The sequence below is a fragment of the Lynx canadensis genome, chromosome B2, assembly GCF_007474595.2.
Source record: "Lynx canadensis isolate LIC74 chromosome B2, mLynCan4.pri.v2, whole genome shotgun sequence".
Lineage (NCBI taxonomy): Eukaryota > Metazoa > Chordata > Mammalia > Carnivora > Felidae > Lynx > Lynx canadensis.
In genome coordinates this window covers 117,369,275-117,388,130 of record NC_044307.1, presented here as the reverse complement: position 1 = coordinate 117,388,130, position 18,856 = coordinate 117,369,275, and the positions used below count along the sequence as shown (strand labels likewise).

The window sequence follows — 18,856 nt, the reverse complement described above, 5'->3', positions numbered from 1 at the left end:
AAAAAGAAGAAAAAAACAAAACCCAGAGCTAGTAGAAGAAAGGAAATAATAAAGATTAAAACAGAAATAAATGAAGTAGAGACTAAAAACAACAATAGAAATGACCAAACCAATTAGGAGCTTGTTCTTTGAAAAGATAAACAAAACTGATAAATCTTTAGCCAGATTCATCAAGAAAAGAAAAAGGATTCAAATAAATAAAATCAGAAATGAAGGAGGATAAATAACAACTGACTCCAGAGAAATTATAGGAGAATATTATGAAAAAGTATATGTCAACAAATTGAGACAATGTAGAAGAAATGGATACATTCCTAGGAACCTATAATCTTCCAAAACTAAATCAGGAAGATATAGGAAATTTGAACAGACCAATTCCAAGTAATGAAATTGAATCGGTAATAAAAAAACTCCCCCAAAACAAAAATCCAAGACCAGATGGCTTCACAGATGAATTCTACCAAACATTTAAAGAAGAATTAATACCTATTCTCCTCACACTATTCCAAAAAATAGAAGAGAAAGAAAAACTTCCATATTTATTCTATGAGGTCAGTTTTAAATTAACTTGATATCAAAACCAGACAAAGGTACTACAAGGAAAAGAGAAAAACAGGTCAATATCTCTGATGATAACAGATGCAAAAATTCTCAACAAAATATTAGCAAACTGAAATCAACAACACATTAAAAAATAATTCACCAGATGGGGCGCCTGGGTGGCTCAGTAGGTTGAGCGTCCGACTAAGGCTCAGGTCATGATCTCACAGTTTGTGGGTTCCAGCCCCATGTCGGGCTCTGTGCTGACAGCTCGGAGCCTGGAGCCTGTTCTGGATTCTGTCTCCCATTCTCTCTGCCCCTCCCCTGCTCACATTGTCTCTGTCTCTCTCAAAAATAAATAAACATTAAAAAAAATTTTTAATAAAAAAAATTAATTCACCAGAATCAAGTGGGATTTATTCCAGGGATGCAATATTCAAAAATCAATCAGTATAGAGGCACCTGGGTGGCTCAGTTGGTTAAGCATTTAACTCTTGATTTTGGCTCAGGTCCTGATATCATGGTTTGTGAGATCAAGCCCCATGTTGGGCTGGGTGCTGACATCAGGGAGCCTGCTTGGGATACTCTCCCTCTCCCTCTGTCCCTCCTCCCCCACAAATAAATAAATAAACAAACATTAAAAATTATTTAAAAATCAGTATAATACATCACATTACAAAATAAAGGGAAAAAAACATGATCATTCCAATATATGCAGAAAAACCATTTGACAAAATACAATATCCATTCATAATGAAAACTCTCAACAAAGTACATTTAGTGAGAATATTCCTCAACATAATAAAAGCTATATATGAAAAACCAACAGTTATTCATACTCAGTGGTGAAAACTGAGAGCTTTCCCCTAATATCAGGAATAAACAAGGATGTCCACACACACCACTTTCATTCAACATAGTGTTGAAAGTCCTAGCTATAGCAATCAGACAAGAAAAAGACAAAAGGCAGCCATTGGTAAGAAGGAAGTAAAAATGTCACTATTTGCAGATGACATGATACTATGCATAGAAAACTCTAAAGGCTCCACCAAAAAACTGTTAGTACTGACAAATGAACTCAGTAAAGTTGCAGGGTACAAAATTAACATATAGAAATCTGTTAGGTTTCTATGCATTAATAATGAAATAATACAAAGAGAAAGTAAGAAAGAAATCAATCTCATTTACAATTTCAGCAAAAATAATAAAATATATGGGAATAAACTTGAGGAGGTGAAAGACCCGTACTCTAAAAACTGTAAAACATTGATGAAAGAAATTTAAGAGGACACAAACAAATTGAAAGACACCGCATGCTCATGGATTGGAAAAATTAATATTGTTAAAATTTCTGTACTACCCAAAACAATCAGATTTGATAAAATCCATATCAAAATACCAATAGCATTTTTTATAGAAATAGAACAAATTATACTAAAATCTTCATGAAACCATAAAAGACTTCAAATATACCAAGCAATCTTTAGAAGGAAGAACAAAACTAGAAGAATCACAATTTTAGATTTCAGTATATACCACAAAGCTGTAGTAATCAAAACAGTATTGTCTGATACAACAGACACATAGATCAATGGAACAGAATAAAGTGTCCAAAGAAAATGCCAGGCTTATATAGTGAATTAATCAACAACAAAGGAGGCAAAGCTACACGATGGGGAGAAGATAGTATATTCAACAAATGGTGTTGGTAAAACTGGAGAGCTGCAAGCAAAATAATAAAACTGAACCACTTTCTTGTATCGTACAGAAAAATAAACTCAAAATGGATTAAAGACCTATATGTGAGATCTGAAACCGTAAAAATTCTTGGGGAAGACATAGGCATTACTTCTTTGACATTGGCCTTAGCAACATTTTTCTAGATATGTTTTTTTCAGGCAAGGGAAACAAAAGCAAAAATAAACTGTTGGGATTACACCAAAATAAAAGCTTTTGCACATCAAAGCAAACAACTAACCAAACTAAAAGACAACCTGCTGAATAGAAGAATATATTTGCAATTGATATATCTGGTAAGGATCTAATATCCAAAATATACAAAAAACTTCTACAACTCAACAGTAAAAAACCAAATAATCCAATTAAAAATCGACAGAAGACCTGAGCAGACATTTTCCCAAAGAAAACCTACAGATGGCGAACAGACACATGAAAGGATGCTCAACATACTAATCACCAGGGAAATTCAAATCAAAACCATGATGAGATATCTATCACCTTACAGCTGTCAGAATGGCTAGAATCAAAAAGACAAAAAATAACAAGTGTTGGGGAGGATGCAGAGGAATCATTGTTCCCTGTTGGTGGGAATGTAAATCGTTGTAGTCACTGTGGAAAGCAGTATGGAGGTTCCTCAAAAAGTTAAAAATAGAGATACCATATGATCTAGTAATTCTACTACTGGGTTTTGGCCAAAGAAAATGATTCAAAAAGATATACGCACCTCCGTATCCATCGATAGATAAATGTGTAAAGAAGGTGTGGTATATATACACAGTGGAACACTACTCAGCCATAAAGAAGAATGAAATCTTGCCATTTGTGACATTATGCATGGAACTAGAGGGTACTGGACTAAATGAAATATGTCAGATAAAGACAAATACTGTAAGATTTCACTTATAAGTGGAATCTAAAAAATGTAGCAAAAAAACAGACTCTTAAATACAGAGAATAAGCTGATAATTGGCAGAAAGGTCATAGGGGGATGTGTGAAATAGATTAAGGGGATTAAGAGGTACCCATTTCTAGTTATAAAATAAATAAGTCATGGGGATGAAAAGTATAGCATAGGGAATATAGGTAATAATATTGTAACAACGTCATTTGGTGACAGATGGTGACTACACTTATGGTGACCACTGAGAAATGTACAGAATTGTTGAATCAATATGTTGTTCACTTGAAACCAATATAACATCGTATGTTAATTATACTTCAAAAACATACATTCATACATACATGCTAGCCAGCCTTAGCTTTTAAGATAACTCTCATAAAACTGGAGCATGAACAAAAATTCTAATTAAAACGCTATTAAGATTTAGACACACATAAGATGTTAAAACCAGAAATACTGGCATGCATAAATACACTAAAATAGGTAAGTATTGAAATAAAAGCTACTCCAAATTTTACATTTCTATTTTTTAAAAATTTTAAATCTTTATTTATTTTTGAGAGAGAGAGACAGCATGTGAGCAGGGGAGGAGCAGAGAGAGAGAGGGAGACACAGAATCTGAAGCAGACTCCAGGCTCTGAGCTGGCAGCACAGAGCCTGACGCGGGGCTCGAACTCATGAATCATGACCTGAGCCGAAGTCGGACACCCAACCGACTGAGCCACCCAGGCGCCCCACACATTTCTATTTTTTAAAAAATAATTGAGACCACTAATGTAAATGCCCTCAAGGCAAAGAATTGCATAATAGCCCCTCCCTAAATTTATAAATAACCTAATTTTAGATTATAACTTGTATCACCTATTATATTTAACACTGATATTCAGTGTACTTTCTGCATGGCATTGCTGAATCCAGTAGCAGTTATAAAAAAAAAAAAAAAAAGAGCAAACTGCTCTCCATTTATTATACCTATGAGTGAAAATACTCATTCACTGTCACTGCTTCCAGGATCTGCAGTTCAAGAGAAAGTTTTGAAGCAGTATGCCCGTGGATTTCTCCACAAGCTAGGAAAGAAAAGTCAGTAGTAATTCAAGGCCTAATGTGTCTGTCCAGCCTATTACAAATCCAGGAGGATTCTGAAAAATGGAATGAACCCAGATCTTTAATCTGTCACAAAGGCTAAGCCAACCCTATGTAAAACTGCAAACTCTGGGATGGACAAAATAAAATAAATTACGCCTCCAACAGCTTTGTTGTACGTCTTCCGGTAACTGACTAGAGCCTGCTGAGGATTTTCTCACCTCTCTTGGCTCAGTGGGATACAGACAAAAACAGCAGGCAAACAGCATAAGGTAGATAGCGTCAGAAAGAATGAAGAATAGCATTAGGTACTGCAGAGAAAGAAAGAAAAAAGGGTCAGTCTTTCTCTTTGGAAAGGAGACAGAAATGGAACCAAGGCCCCCAGAACTAACGGCGGAGTTAGTATACATACACACGCACTCCGTGCTCTCGCGCGCATGCCAGTGCTTGCAGCCGTCACACTTCCGCCCTGTGGCTCCAGGTCGGCACGTGCAGAGCCCCGTGATAGGGTCACAGGGGACCGGCAGCGAGCCATAGGGGTCACACTCACATTCTTGGCAGGAACCTCCAGGGCTGCTGGGGCTGCCAGTATAGCCAGGGGCACACCTGGATTTAAATAGTGAGAAAGCAGAAGAGATTAATAGTAAATCCTGTCTCTGGTTGAACAAAACTGATACCACGAGTCAATAGATGAGGAGCCAGCAAACTTTTCCTGTAAAGGACCAGAGAGTACATAGTTTAGGCTTTTACAGATCAAAATAGAAAATCAAAATCATTCAGTGAGAGAAATACATTTGCAAACCTTTTTTTTTTTTTGGGTTGATGGAATTCAAAACAAAATCATCATCATAATAAAAGAGTATAGATTATTTTGTAATAATAATATATTAATGTAAAATCAATCTACCAATGAGAAAAAGGAAGCTCTTGTTAAGGTATCAAATTTACCTAACTAGGGCTCAAATTTAGTGCTTCCTATCTTCATATTAATTGTAAATGTTTGCCTGTAACAACATTCTTAGCTTATAGTGCCAAACAGAATTAGGCAATGGGCCAAATTTTGTGGGTGAGTTTGCCAACCATTACTGTAGATTATAAATATTGTTTTGAAGTCTTTTTTTTAAATTAGAAATATTGACACCTGAACTTTCCTAGACTCATGTATTTAAAATCAAAATGACCAAATAATTCAACTCATTTTATTTATGAGCAAAAAGAAGTAAGTTAAGTGACAATAAACTGGATTTTGTATTTAATTTTACTGGTCTTTCTATCACATCTTCCTCAAGATGGAATTTTCATTATATACCCAAGGAAGCAGGTTAATGTTATGCAGACAAAATATATAACATTAATTTCAGAAATTAGAAAGAAAATCCAACTGGATGAACCCAAATGAAATCACTTCATTGACTATTCCACCCAATCATACATCCATTCACTTAAGTATAAGATGCTAGTAAGATCATATGCTCTGGGTTACCCAGTAAGGGTAACACATAACTGTTGGTCCTGATTTAATTATTTTTTTTTTTTCAACGTTTATTTATTTATTTTTGGGACAGAGAGAGACAGAGCATGAACGGGGGAGGGGCAGAGAGAGAGGGAGACACAGAATCGGAAACAGGCTCCAGGCTCCGAGCCATCAGCCCAGAGCCTGACGCGGGGCTCGAACTCCCGGACCGCGAGATCGTGACCTGGCTGAAGTCGGACGCTTAACCGACTGCGCCACCCAGGCGCCCCGGTCCTGATTTAATTATTAAAACACTTCCTATCTTTCCTAAAAGTCTCCCGGTTTGGACTGTGTGTGTGTGTTTGGACTGTGTGTGTGTGTTTGGACTGTGTGTGTGTGTGTGTGTGTGTGTGTGTGTGTGTGTTTGGACTGTGTGTGTGTGTGTGTGTGTGTGTGTGTGTGTATCTCATCAGCTAAATATAATCAACACCCAGAGTTTTTGTTCCAGAGACAAGCATGGGAGGAAGTTGGGAGACAGGAGGAGGTTGAAGCCAAACATTATGAACATTAGGCAGATAATCCAGAACTATCTTCAGTAGCCTGGGAGTGTGGAAATTTGCACAGTTGATTGTGAGTGTTAATTTATCTTCTGCTGGTTAGAAAAGGCAAAACAAACAAACAAAAGTTATCTATAAGTAGGCTTTTATACATTTGTAGTTTTAATCGCTATTTTATTTCCAATGTAAGATTATAAACACTCCATAAAAGTACCATTTAAGTGAGTCCACTTAAATGATTTCTTAACATTTGCAGGTGTAAGAATTCTACTCTAACCAGGTTGAGATTGATTAAATGCTCAAAGAGTTTATGGGGCGCCTGGGTGGCGCAGTCGGTTGAGCGTCCGACTTCAGCCAGGTCACGATCTCGCGGTCCGTGAGTTCGAGCCCTGCGTCGGGCTCTGGGCTGATGGCTCAGAGCCTGGAGCCTGTTTCCCATTCTGTGTCTCCCTCTCTCTCTGCCCCTCGCCCGTTCATGCTCTGTCTCTCTCTGTCCCAAAAATAAATAAACGTTGAAAAAAAAATTTAAAAAAAAAAAAAAAAAGAGTTTATTACAAAAGTACCAAAGATAAAACATGGGGAGGGGTTGCTACATTACAGGAGCATTCAAGACATGTAAGCAATTTTAGACCCGAGCTGATGAACTTAGGCAGGTCGTAAGGTGATTCAGATGATTTAAGAAGCTCTCAGAAGCGGAACAAATTTATTTGGAAAGTTACAATAAAAATTTAACCAAGACCTTTGGTTTAATTTAGCTGAATAAAAGCAAATTTTCAGGGAAATATAACTTTATCATTTATGTTAGAGATGAAGAATGAAAAGCTGTAACAACATTTGAGACTGCAAAAATAATTCAAGCCATTCGCTTTTGATAGTGTACGACCTGTTCGTCTATATACTATATGAACTGTCAACTCCTATTGATTAAACATTAATGGATATTAAAAAAGTAAACTTTCTATAATCACTTTGCCTTAAGACAGTAATTGTCATTTCAGGGCACCCTTGCAGTCTTTTCTATATACATGCTTTCTTTCATAGATAGTGGTAACTTCAATTTATAAATGTAGTATACTACGGAACATTTTTTTTTCATAAATTACTGCAGATAATACCCTTGGTGTCCACAGATGCTTCCAGTCGTCATCCTACTCATATTTACAAGGGCATGAAATGAATGTTACCCTAACCATGAATACCAAATATTCATATTTGGACATTACAAATATATATAGTCAAAAGTTGTACAAATCTCCAAAACAAATAGAAATATTTTTGGATTTTGTATTGCTTTGAATTCTTTAATTATCAATTTCTATTGGCACAGAAATTGTGAATGCATTGTCATATATACATATATATATATAAAGTAGTGGATACTCTGTTTAGATTTTCCATATATAGAATTATTTGGAAATATATTTTGCAACCTTGTAGAAAGTTCATCAGAATTTATAAAATTTAATTATTTAGTTACCTGCTTATTTCCATTATTAACACAACCATTCCTGGTTATATAAAAGAAAACTTTTATTTTTTAATTATTATTATTTTTTAATTTGAAAAATTTTTAAGTTTATTTATTTTTGAGAGAGAGAGTGAGCATGAGCAGGGGAGGGGAAGAGAGAGAGAAGGAGAGAGACAATTCAGGCTCCACTGTCAGCCCAGAGGCCTACATGGGGCTCAAGCTCATGAACTATGAGATCATGACCTGAGCCAAAACCATGAGTCAGACGCTTAACCAACGGAGCCACATAGGTGCCTCTATGTAATAGAGAGAGAGCATGAGCAGGGGAGAGGAGCAGAGGGAGGGAGAGAGAATCTTAAGCAGACTCTACGCTCAGCACAGAGTCCAATGCGGGGCTCAATCCCACAACCCTGGGGTCGTGACCCAAGCCAAAATCAAGAGTCGGATGCTCAACCCACTGAGCCAACCAGGCACCTCCAAAAGAAGACTTTGAAATGGGTGATGATTCAATTAATTAATATTGGTTTATGTTTGCAAAGAGATCGATAATTTAAGGAAGTGCTCCTAGAAGAACCCTGCAAAGGAGTGGGTAAAGCAGGACATGGCAAAGAAAGGAAACAATGGTATGATTTCAGGTGATGTCCCAGTCTTAGCCTAATTCCATGGAAAGCCTGGAGTAATTATAAGCATAAGCATAAGCATGTGGACTTTTGTACTCCCACATTGGAGGAACGTGGGGTAAATTCTCAATCATTTTTGCCCCTCTTACGGGAGATGAGGTTTCCACGTAGGCATGTAGGCAGGGCACCAACAGTATCCTCTACACATTTGATCTTCACAATTTTAGTGTAAAGTAAGTAGACCATAAGCTATTCTGATACTACAGGTGAGAAAAACGGGTCCTAGCTAAGTTGGTAAAGCTCAACTATGTCCATGGATAAAAACTTTATATTGTTATCAATTAATGCTAAAGCTATCATGTGTGTATAATATAGTTAATATTAGTTACTTTGGAGATAATACCTAAAACATACTAAAAGTGGTAGTGATATGCTTCAATATCCAGGATACTGATCTTATGGAAAATATGGACCCAGAAGATACTAATTACAACCTAACTAGACAGTCTGAAATTGTGCTTCTTAATTTACCATTTGTATTACAGTCAGTATTCAATTTAATAGATACATAAATACATTATCAGATTCTGTAAACAAAAAATATGGTGAACCAGAGGGGAGGTGGGTGAGGGGATGGGTTAAATAGGTGATGGGGATTAAGGAGGCCACTTGTGATGAGCAATGGGTATTGTTATGTAAGTACTGGATCACTAATTTGTATACCTAAAACTAGTATTGCACTGTAGGTTAATTACCTGGAAAAAAAATATGGTGAGAGGAAGCATTTAAATAATATTGTTTGCTCATTGGAAAGGAGCACCAAATAACAAACACTTTATTGTTTGTGTTCAAATTAAGAATGCTCGACACATTTACATTCTGAGTTATGTATATACTTGGTGGTATAGTACCACAGTGCTCAGAACAGCGACATGCACACAGATAGATTCAGCCAATATTTTCCAGTGCATTAAGATGAGAATTATGTGTAACTAGCTTTTTATTAACTACTGATAATATGCACATATACAGATATGTGCACACTCAACATATACATGTACATTAAATATAGCTATGTAGATATGTATACACTAAAACCTAAACTATGTAATTGTGAAATAATTTGGAAACTTTGAGAAAGTCGAAGATGGAAATAAACAACTTTCTTCGGAGATAGCGTATAGATATAAAAGTAAAGATAGTTTTGAAGGTGTATGAACTACTAAGGAAAATGAAAACAAGTTATGAGAATAATGAATACTTTTCTATTGTGATCTGTTACTGTATGATCTCTATGTTTCACGACTGTTCGTACCGTTCACAGTACTGGCCTTCGTATCCTCGTGGGCAAGCTGTGCAGCGGTAATCATCGAGGCCTTCCATGACACAAGAAGGGCTGAAACTGAACCAGAAAGGGGGAAAAAAAAGATTGTAAAAAATCTTTTAACCTATTTATTTTATAGATTTAAGTAATTCTATCCATTATATAGACGAGTGAAACTTAACTTGGGGTGGTTATAAGTGCTGTATTTTATAATACAAATTTTTATTCAAAGGTAGGATGTCACAACTAAATAATGCCAATAATAGTCAACAAGTAAGTATGGTTGGCTTTCAATGAATTTGCAGTGCCTCGCACTGTGTAAACATTTTGAAATTTTAATAATTCTATGACAAGCATAAAAATATTAAACATCCAGCAAAAGTGTCCTATTTCTCATGAATTGAAAGAAAAGTATGACTAGAATTAGTGCACATTTGTCTGATAGAATATTACTGAATATTTTCCAAGTAAAAAAAATGGTCCTAAAACCATATAATTTTTTTTCTGAAAGCTCAACCTAAATTGCCACTAGCCTTTGAACACATAAAGTGTGAATAAATATTTCACTTAAAATGACAGTGCCTTTTCTAATTTACAAACGGCTTTCAAACTAAGTTTATTTTAAACACAAAGTAATGTGAGTTAACGTAAGAAGGGAAGGTGCTCTCCATGAAAATGAGTAAGAATTTCCGATAATTTTATGATCTTTTCTATTAAGTAGGTCTTATATAATTTGCCCTGTTCTCACTACTGACTGGTAGACCACAGCCTATCAGGCTTTGCCAGGGTTTCTGATCATCTTACCCTACAAAAGAAATACTTAACAAGACTTGAAAACTAACCTGCACTAACATGTAATTTTAGGTTGTTACAAACTTCTTTCAAATATAAGTCGAGGATTCCCACTAGGTAACACTGCATGGTGCACTGGAAACTTAGAAGGAAAAATATATATGTATTTGTTACAAAATGGTAATGCTGCAAACTCCATTCTTTTTCTTGGTCCGCTAAAGAAGTTTATGCTGAAAAAGATATATGGTGTATACACCAGGGCCACAACTCCTTTTGGTGAGGTGCCATTTGGACCCTATTTTAACTATCTTCTAGCACACTGAATCAATAGTACATGAATGAGTAATAAACTCTAACCTTTGCGAAAGAGGTGAGCAAATTGATCTACTACTCACAAACTCTATCCTTCACAAAATAGATCCACAAACACGTAATTGACACATTCTGGCAAGCTTTTAGCTCTTCAAGCTAAAGCTTGATGCTGAGTGCATCTGTACACACACACACACACACACACACACACACACACACACACACACAAACTCCTATGTCACATTTCAAACTGCTTATCTGTCTATCTATCTATCTATCTATCTATCATCTATCTATCTATCTACCGATAGATAGATACTTGGAAACAAATTTTTAGACATTTCAAGTGAAACTCTAGAGAGCCAACATAATTAAATTATATTCATTTACAGTAATATATCTATCTCAATTACTATGCAAGGATGTTATAATTCTCCTTGAATAGTTGATATAAACTTTTTTGAGTTATGATACTATGGTGGATTGAATGAGGTCTTTTCCTATATCATGTGTAAGGACTTAATGAAGGAGGGTGTAGGAATCATAACTTACTGGAAGTTAGAGTTATTCTTTCTGCTCCCAACTCCCTCATCTACACTCAATCTTCACACTGTCTGCGGGGTCACTCTGAAATCCTTGTGCTTTTTTCTTGGGGGCTACCTTTTATATTTCCTTATGTTTGCTAATTCCAAATTTGCCTCATTAGGGTTTTTAAGATGTAGAGTTTGCCAGTCTATGTTGTTCTTGTGGTACTACAGAGATGAATTGGCTTCCCGGGTACCACCCCCTTCTCCTTTTTTCTATGTTCATCATTGGTTCTTTAACAGTCTCCTCTGCTGCAGGTTCCTATACATCATGTCCTTGACCTCTTCATGGGTCTCCCAGTTCAGTCTTCAGATTTCTTCTATCCTGTCCTGTCCTCTCTCCCCTAAATGATCTCATTCCATCTTAAAACCTTTGCATCTACACTAACAGATCTAAAACTGAGTTTCCCCCTCCAAAAAATACCACTGGTCTTTCTGTAATTCTCCCCCATCTCATCCATGGTCACTCTGTGCTTCCATTTGTCCTGCCAGAAACCACGGAGTCAATGTTACCTCCTTTCTCTCACATTCCACACACGTTCTACCTGAAACTGCTGCTACCTTCGCTAACATCACTGCATTACCCTGTTCCGAGCTGCCTCTTGCCGTTGGAAGACTTTTAGCCATTAGGACATTTCATTAGCTACCGGAGCTTCCCTGACTCATCCTTTGTCACCCTTCCCCTAACACCAGTCAGTCTGCTCCAGCTGCCCTGGATCCTTGCTGTCTGACAAGCATGGGCCAGTCTCCAGGCCAGTGTATCCGCTTTTTCTTCTGGCTGGACTTCTCTTCCTCCAGGGAGTCATGTGGCTCCCCCCATTACTTCATTCAAGTCTCTGCACAAGCCTCATTTGTTCATGAAGATCTTCACTGAGCACCCTATCGAAAAGGGGACCCCAGCCTTTTCTGTCTCAATACCATGCAAGTATCTCAATTTAATGAGGCTGCTTTATTTTCCCTGGTGGCACTTCCACTGTCTGATATTGCATTATACATCTACTTGTGTTTTGTTCAGCTTTATTGTAGTATAACTGGCAAATAAAAAAAAATTATAATGTAATTAAAGTGTGCATGTGATGATTTGATATACATATATGTACAAATTAATTAATACATCTATCACCTCACATATCTACTTTTTTTTTTGTCAGTGAGAACGCAGGTTCTATTTACTTGGCAAGTTTCAATTATACAATAAAGTATTACCAACTATCACTACCATGTTATATGTTAGATCCTTAGACCTCATTTATCTTATAACTGAAAGTTGTATACTTTTACCAGCTCTCCCACACCTCCCAACCCCTGGTAACCACTGTGCCACACTCTAGGAGTTATTTTCTTTTTTTAAATCCCACATAGTATACATGAAACAATACCACTTTTTTCTTTCTCTGTCTGGCAAAAATTGTTGGTGTGTTTGGCAAAGAGCAAGGGACTCAAATGTAGCATCATTGTAGAAGGGAGGAGAGGGCATTGACCTGGAAAGGTGGTCAGATTGCAGAGGGTAGAGGGTTCCTTCTACTCTGTTGAAAAAATACCTGACCTTTCCTTAAGCAGGCAGTGAAAAACCCCTCAGCAACGCTGCACTGTCACAATGGTTGACAGTTTGTCATATGTGTTTTGGTAAGAAATATTGAAAAACTAATGCATGGAAGTGAGTTAGTAACCACTCACCATGTCACACCCTTTACTTTTCTTTGGGGCACAGTTGGAGGTCATTAAAGAGAGGTGTCTCAGCGTCCTCCATCTATATTTCAGAATCTACTTTTATATCTCAGGAAGAAGTGCCTTTCTTCTTTGCCCTGGCTCGTTTCTTTGCTTTGCATTTTAACACTTCCCTTCTTACCATACACAGATCTTTGCTTTGTTAATTAATGTTCCAAGCTTTAGGTAGTGATATCAGTGGGTCACGAAATCATGTTAGTAGGTTTTGACTAAAATTTCTTCTAAAAATGCAGAATAAAACTGACAAAAGTTATAGGATATATATGTTTATATATTATATACACACAAGTTTTTTGTGTCCCAAGGTCTGATGTAAAAAAAAATGATTTCTTACAGTGGCTGCAATTAATAAAGTTTGACAGTCACTGAACTAGCCACTTTGCTTCAGCTTTCTGATTCTTGTAAGATCCTTCCCATAAAAATATGCTTGAATTACATAAACCATAGAAAACAGCAATGAAAACACACATTTTTATTGATCCCGTGAACCCATCAAGGTAGGACTCTTTCTTTTCCTTCTTGACATTTTCTAAAGATGAACTGATCTCCTTGGAACATAATATCTGTTTCCACCATGGATTGTCAAAACTCCCCGGTGATCCTCACAGTTCATGGCTTCCATACGTACTCAGTCTCCATGGACAGCTGCTTCTCTTCTCTCTCATGGCGCCCCCTGCAGTGTGCTCTTACTTCTCTTGCCTCCCTGGCACCCCCTGTCTTGGTTCTGCTTTCCCTTCTGGTTTCTCTAATGTACGTAATTCTGTCTTTCCTTCATTCCACATGCTCCCCCTTGGGTCACATAACCCCAGGAAATCTTATCCAATTTTAATTCATTTATTAACATATCTCTTCCCTCTGCCCTTCCAATTCTCGTAGTTCTATTTCCTGCAGCTATTTGCATATTTCCATTCGGACAGATCTTTCACATCAATGTTAACCTATTTGGAACATAAATTGTCTTTCCTCTGCAGTAGCTCTCTCCTGGTTTCCCTATTTCAGTTAATTGCACTACCATTTTTGAGGTCAACCTGGCTCAAAACCTTTGGCTTCAACTCTTGCCTGGCCTGAACCCCTCATATCTAATTAGTTATCAGTTCTGTAGAACTGCATTCAACAAAGATCCCATCCATTCCCTCATTTCCCTTCTCGTTACGATTACCTACCTTCAGGTTCTCATTATCTTTTGCTAAGTTAGTGCAATAGCTTATTAATCGCTCTCTTCACTTTTTTTCTTCTCCTGTTTCAATTCATTTTACTTAGCTCTCATAACAGGCTTTCTAAAGGGTAGCGCTGATGGCATTAACGTTTTTTTGTTTGTTTTAACTAAAAGTCTGCAATGTTTCCTCATTATATAGAAAATTGAATAGTAATTTCTTAGCCTGGTGTTCAAGGATTTCTATAATATAGCCTCCATTCTCCCACTCATTTTCATCTGCAGTTATGAATTCTATTTGAACTCCATGCTCCAAACTCTTACTTATTAGTTCTTAAACATGTCTTTGTTTTCTGTTTTCTAAGTTTTTGTTAATATAATCTCCTGCTAATTCCACCAGTAAAAACCTCTCAATCTGCCGTTTGTGACCTATTATAAATACTACTACTTCTTCCAATATGTTCTTGAAGCTTCCAAAACCAAGTGTGGTATCTTGTGCCTTTGAATTCTCTTTACATTTAACTTGACTTCTCTTAAGGCACACATTTTATTGTGAGACTTTTCAATACATGTTATGCTTGATTGTTATCAAAGAAGTTATCAATTATTTACTGATTTTTTTCTAATCCAATGGCTCACATTTTAATGAACGATAAAATAAATAACATTCTCTTTGTTTAAATCTGGTCGTCAGAGGGAGATTAGGGAAAGGGAAATAGAAATAATATTATTTTTCACACACCTACCAATTGGTGCTCGGGTGAACAAAAAGAATGTGTTTTACCCTTATCCATATCCTACTCACCTAAAAATTTACATTTGACTAAAGACCTGTAATTATTTTAAACAAAAAAAGAGGAGCTTGCAGAAGAGAGACAATTTACCTGAAAATGTTTCAGAATGTATATAAAGCCAACGATGAAGAAAAAACTGAGTCAGCACAGGGGCAATCCTCTCTTTATCTAAGTTGCTTTGTGGTTCTTCTATAGTCAAGATAAGGAGCCCAGGATTCTAATTCTAAACAAACCGCCATACATTCTTTTCAAAAGCAAGTTCTTAGAGAAAACATTGCTCTACCATGTAGAGATTGAAATCTATAAATCACTTAGCAGAAAATATAGACAGTCTTTGCAAAAAGGATTTTTCATCAATATATAAACCAATGCAGAATGTGCAGACAGCACTGAAATAAAATATTCTAGCTTTTGTTTCCCCTTATGGCTATGTTTCCATGGTACCAAGCTCAGACCATCTTAAGAGAAAGGGGCTGTGATTCTGGGAGTATAAAAATAAGTCACCCTCCTTTAACTACTTTTTTCAATTATTTTCTTAATACTTCTCTGCAAATTGCAAATTAAACACATAAAATGAGTGGAAGGGGTCACAAAAGGGATATGATCTGCAGTGAAACACTTCGTCATAGCTGAGTTTATAGCAGAACTACATGCAAATACAAGACCCTTATAAAAGTGTATAAAATTATGCACGTGTCTACATATATCATTTATGTCATTAACATAACTTATGTCAGTATTAGTATTTATATTTTAATTAATAAGTAATATTTACTTGGGATAGGGTTTTAATGGAAAAATAAACCATGGGATACTATGTGCTCACTTTTGTCATGTTTTTATACTGTTTGCAAACATTCTCTTCCTTTAAAATTTTTTTAATGTTATATTCAGTTTTTTGAGAAAGAGAGAGAGAGAGAGAGGCAGAGAGAGAACACACACATGAGCAGGGGAGGAGTAGAGACAGAGAGACCTGGATTCTGAAGCAGGCTCCAGGCTCTGAACTGTCAGCACAGAGCCTGATGCAGGGCTCAAACTCATGAACCATAAGGTCATGACCTGAGCTGAAGTTAGACACTCAACCGACTGAACCACCCAGGTACCCCCCCAAATATTCTCTATCTTAAACTGAGATTTTGTCTACATGGAAAAAAAATTGAAATCATAGAAAGCCCGTTTGCCACACAGATGGTGCTACTGATTGGGAAATCTGGTAATGTTTCTCAATCTTACTTGTTGCTGGAAGAAATCAGAGGGCAAGCACATTGCTGACAGTCATTTGGCAATCCCCTGACAATTCCATAATATCCAAGAGTACATCGTTCACAGAAGTCACCAGCAGTGTGATGTTGACAATTCTGCAAAGGAAAGGGGAAAGTTTGTTTTTCATTTAATGAGAGTAGAATGTAATTTACCATACAGCTCCCCACCTATGAATACATATGCTCTTGTGAAAACACACACACACACACACACACACACACACACACACCATTGAAAGAGTTCTTGATATATGTGTGTGTGTGTGTGTGTGTGTGTGTGTGTGTATATATATATATATATATATATATATATTTAATTTTTTTAACATTTATTCATTTTTGAGAGACAGAGAGAGACAGAGCATGAACAGGGGAGGGGAAGACAGAGAGGGAGACATAGAATCTAAAGCAGGCTCCAGGCTCTGAGCTGTTAGCACAGAGCCTGACACAGGGCTCAAACTCACGGACCTCAAGATCATGACCAGAGCTGAAGCTAGACGCTTAACCGACTGAGCCACCCAGGTGCCTCCTTAATATATATATTTTTAAAGATGTTCTTTTGTAAGAGAAACTAGTATCAGGCTGTTGTAGCTATACTGACGATAAGAATTTCTTCTCTCTTTTTCCTATATCAATCTCTGGAAAAAAATTTTTCTCTTATTATAATCTGGGGAACATACCTCACAAATTTCTAAAATTTATTATATCATCTGGCCATTTATTTGTCTTCTCTACAAGGTGCTAGAAAAGTACTAAAAATCCTGGGAACTGGGTGCATGCCTGTCAGTGGACTTTCTAAAACTAAATCAAGGTAGAAAGCATAAATGCCTTAAGATGCAACAATAGAAAAAAAATTAAAGAAAAAATGTCAGCCTAGTTACTCTCCTAAGAATGTTATTCATCTAATTCTTGCCAAATGTTAATAATTCTTTATAAATTGGAGGACCCAATCTGAAACCAGGAATCTCAGGTCAATATTTTCTTTTTCATGCTTGCATAATAAGAGGCATTGAAGTAATATGCTTTAAGACATTTCCATAAGGAAATGAGAATAGTTTCAGAATAGTATGCAGCTTTGTAATTAAAATTCTCATAAAGTAGAATTATTTAACACACTGCAATCATTCATGCAATAAGGACTTAGAAAGAGCTACATCCCAGGCACCGAGAGAAATCAAGTGAGGGAAAAAGGTAAAATAACATCCAAACCTATACTAATTTATTTCTACTTTGGGAAGATAATTTAAAAGTGGCAAATAAGAAACATGGCAGCAGGAATGCAATATTGGATGCTGTTTAGTGGAAACGTGATATTTGACTTTGGGAGTTGAGAAAAAGGAGGAAATAGGAGGAATAAAGAGCTGCATTTTAGCTTGACCAGAAGAATGATGTCTTACAAACAATATCAAAAGAAAAGTTGAGAAGCAAAAATGGTCAGTAATAGCTGTATATGTTAGTGAACTGATCTGACCAACTTAGCTGGAGTCACAGAGACACCCATGGGCTCCATATTGAACTTGGCCGAGATCTCATATGCTTGGCTCTTGGCTCTATTCAGTCAATCAAGAAGCACGTATTTATTTCTCATGTGTCTTCTAATGGCCAGAAAATATTTGGTATGGTATGTGTGGTCACTTACAACAAACAGTAATTGAAGTCACTTCCTCTATAGACATTGCCATGGAAAACTTTTTTAGAACTTCTATAGACTCTTTTTTTCAGAGTTTCTACTAGGGTTTCACCCTAGGGTGAAATCACAATGTCACCATGATGAATTTTAGGCCATTGTTTGTTTTGGTTGTTACAGCTGGGGGTTACATTTGAAACACATTATGCCACTTATAGATGCATTTAATAACAATGTAAAATGGATCCAGTTTCTTACATAATAGGATACGAATCTCAAATACTCTAATTCTCCACCTCTCAGAAGATGATAACTCCAGATTTTCAGAGAAAAGGAAGAACTCACTTGAGTGTTCTTTCAGCTTCCTGTGAAAGACTTGGCATCAGTCCTGTACTACTTTCCATCCCTTTAAAATTTATTGCTGTCCATGGGAAGTAGTGTTTTGTCCTTTGTCTAAAGCTACTCTCATCCTAAACTGGATTTCTTACTTTCCTGCCTTCTGTTTTTTCCAGCCTCTGCATTTTTTTCTTTTTTTTTTGCTCATTTTTCTCATTAGCATTTGATGTTGTTCCAAGACTTTCCTAGCTCAAAAATATCTCTGGGGCCTCTAGTCTTTGGAGGCTAGAGAGTATCTCTGATAAGCATTTTATTGTATTTGTTTAAAGTTTATTTATGTATTTTCAGAGAGAGAGTGCAAGTGCAAGTGGGGGAGGGGCAGAGAGACAGAGACAGACAGAGAGGGAGATAGAGAGAATCCCAAGCAGTCTCCATACTGTCAGCACAGAGCCTGATGCGGGGCTCAAACCCATGAATTGTGAGACTATGACCTGAGCTGAAACCAAGAGTCAGAGGCTTGACCAACTGAGCCACCCAGGCACCCCTATACATTTTAAAAGCATTGTTTCCATTCCTGATTTA

General features: G+C 36.7%; 1 protein-coding gene across 1 annotated transcript in view; it reads right to left on the bottom strand.

The window, feature by feature from the left end:
* LAMA2 (laminin subunit alpha 2) overlaps positions 1–18,856 on the bottom strand; it is a 615,841-nt gene that overhangs the window by 169,422 nt on the left and 427,563 nt on the right. Inside the window, 3 exon segments of the mRNA XM_030316311.1 lie at positions 4,677–4,870; positions 9,678–9,764; positions 16,283–16,407. Coding sequence (XP_030172171.1) covers positions 4,677–4,870; positions 9,678–9,764; positions 16,283–16,407 — 406 coding nt within the window.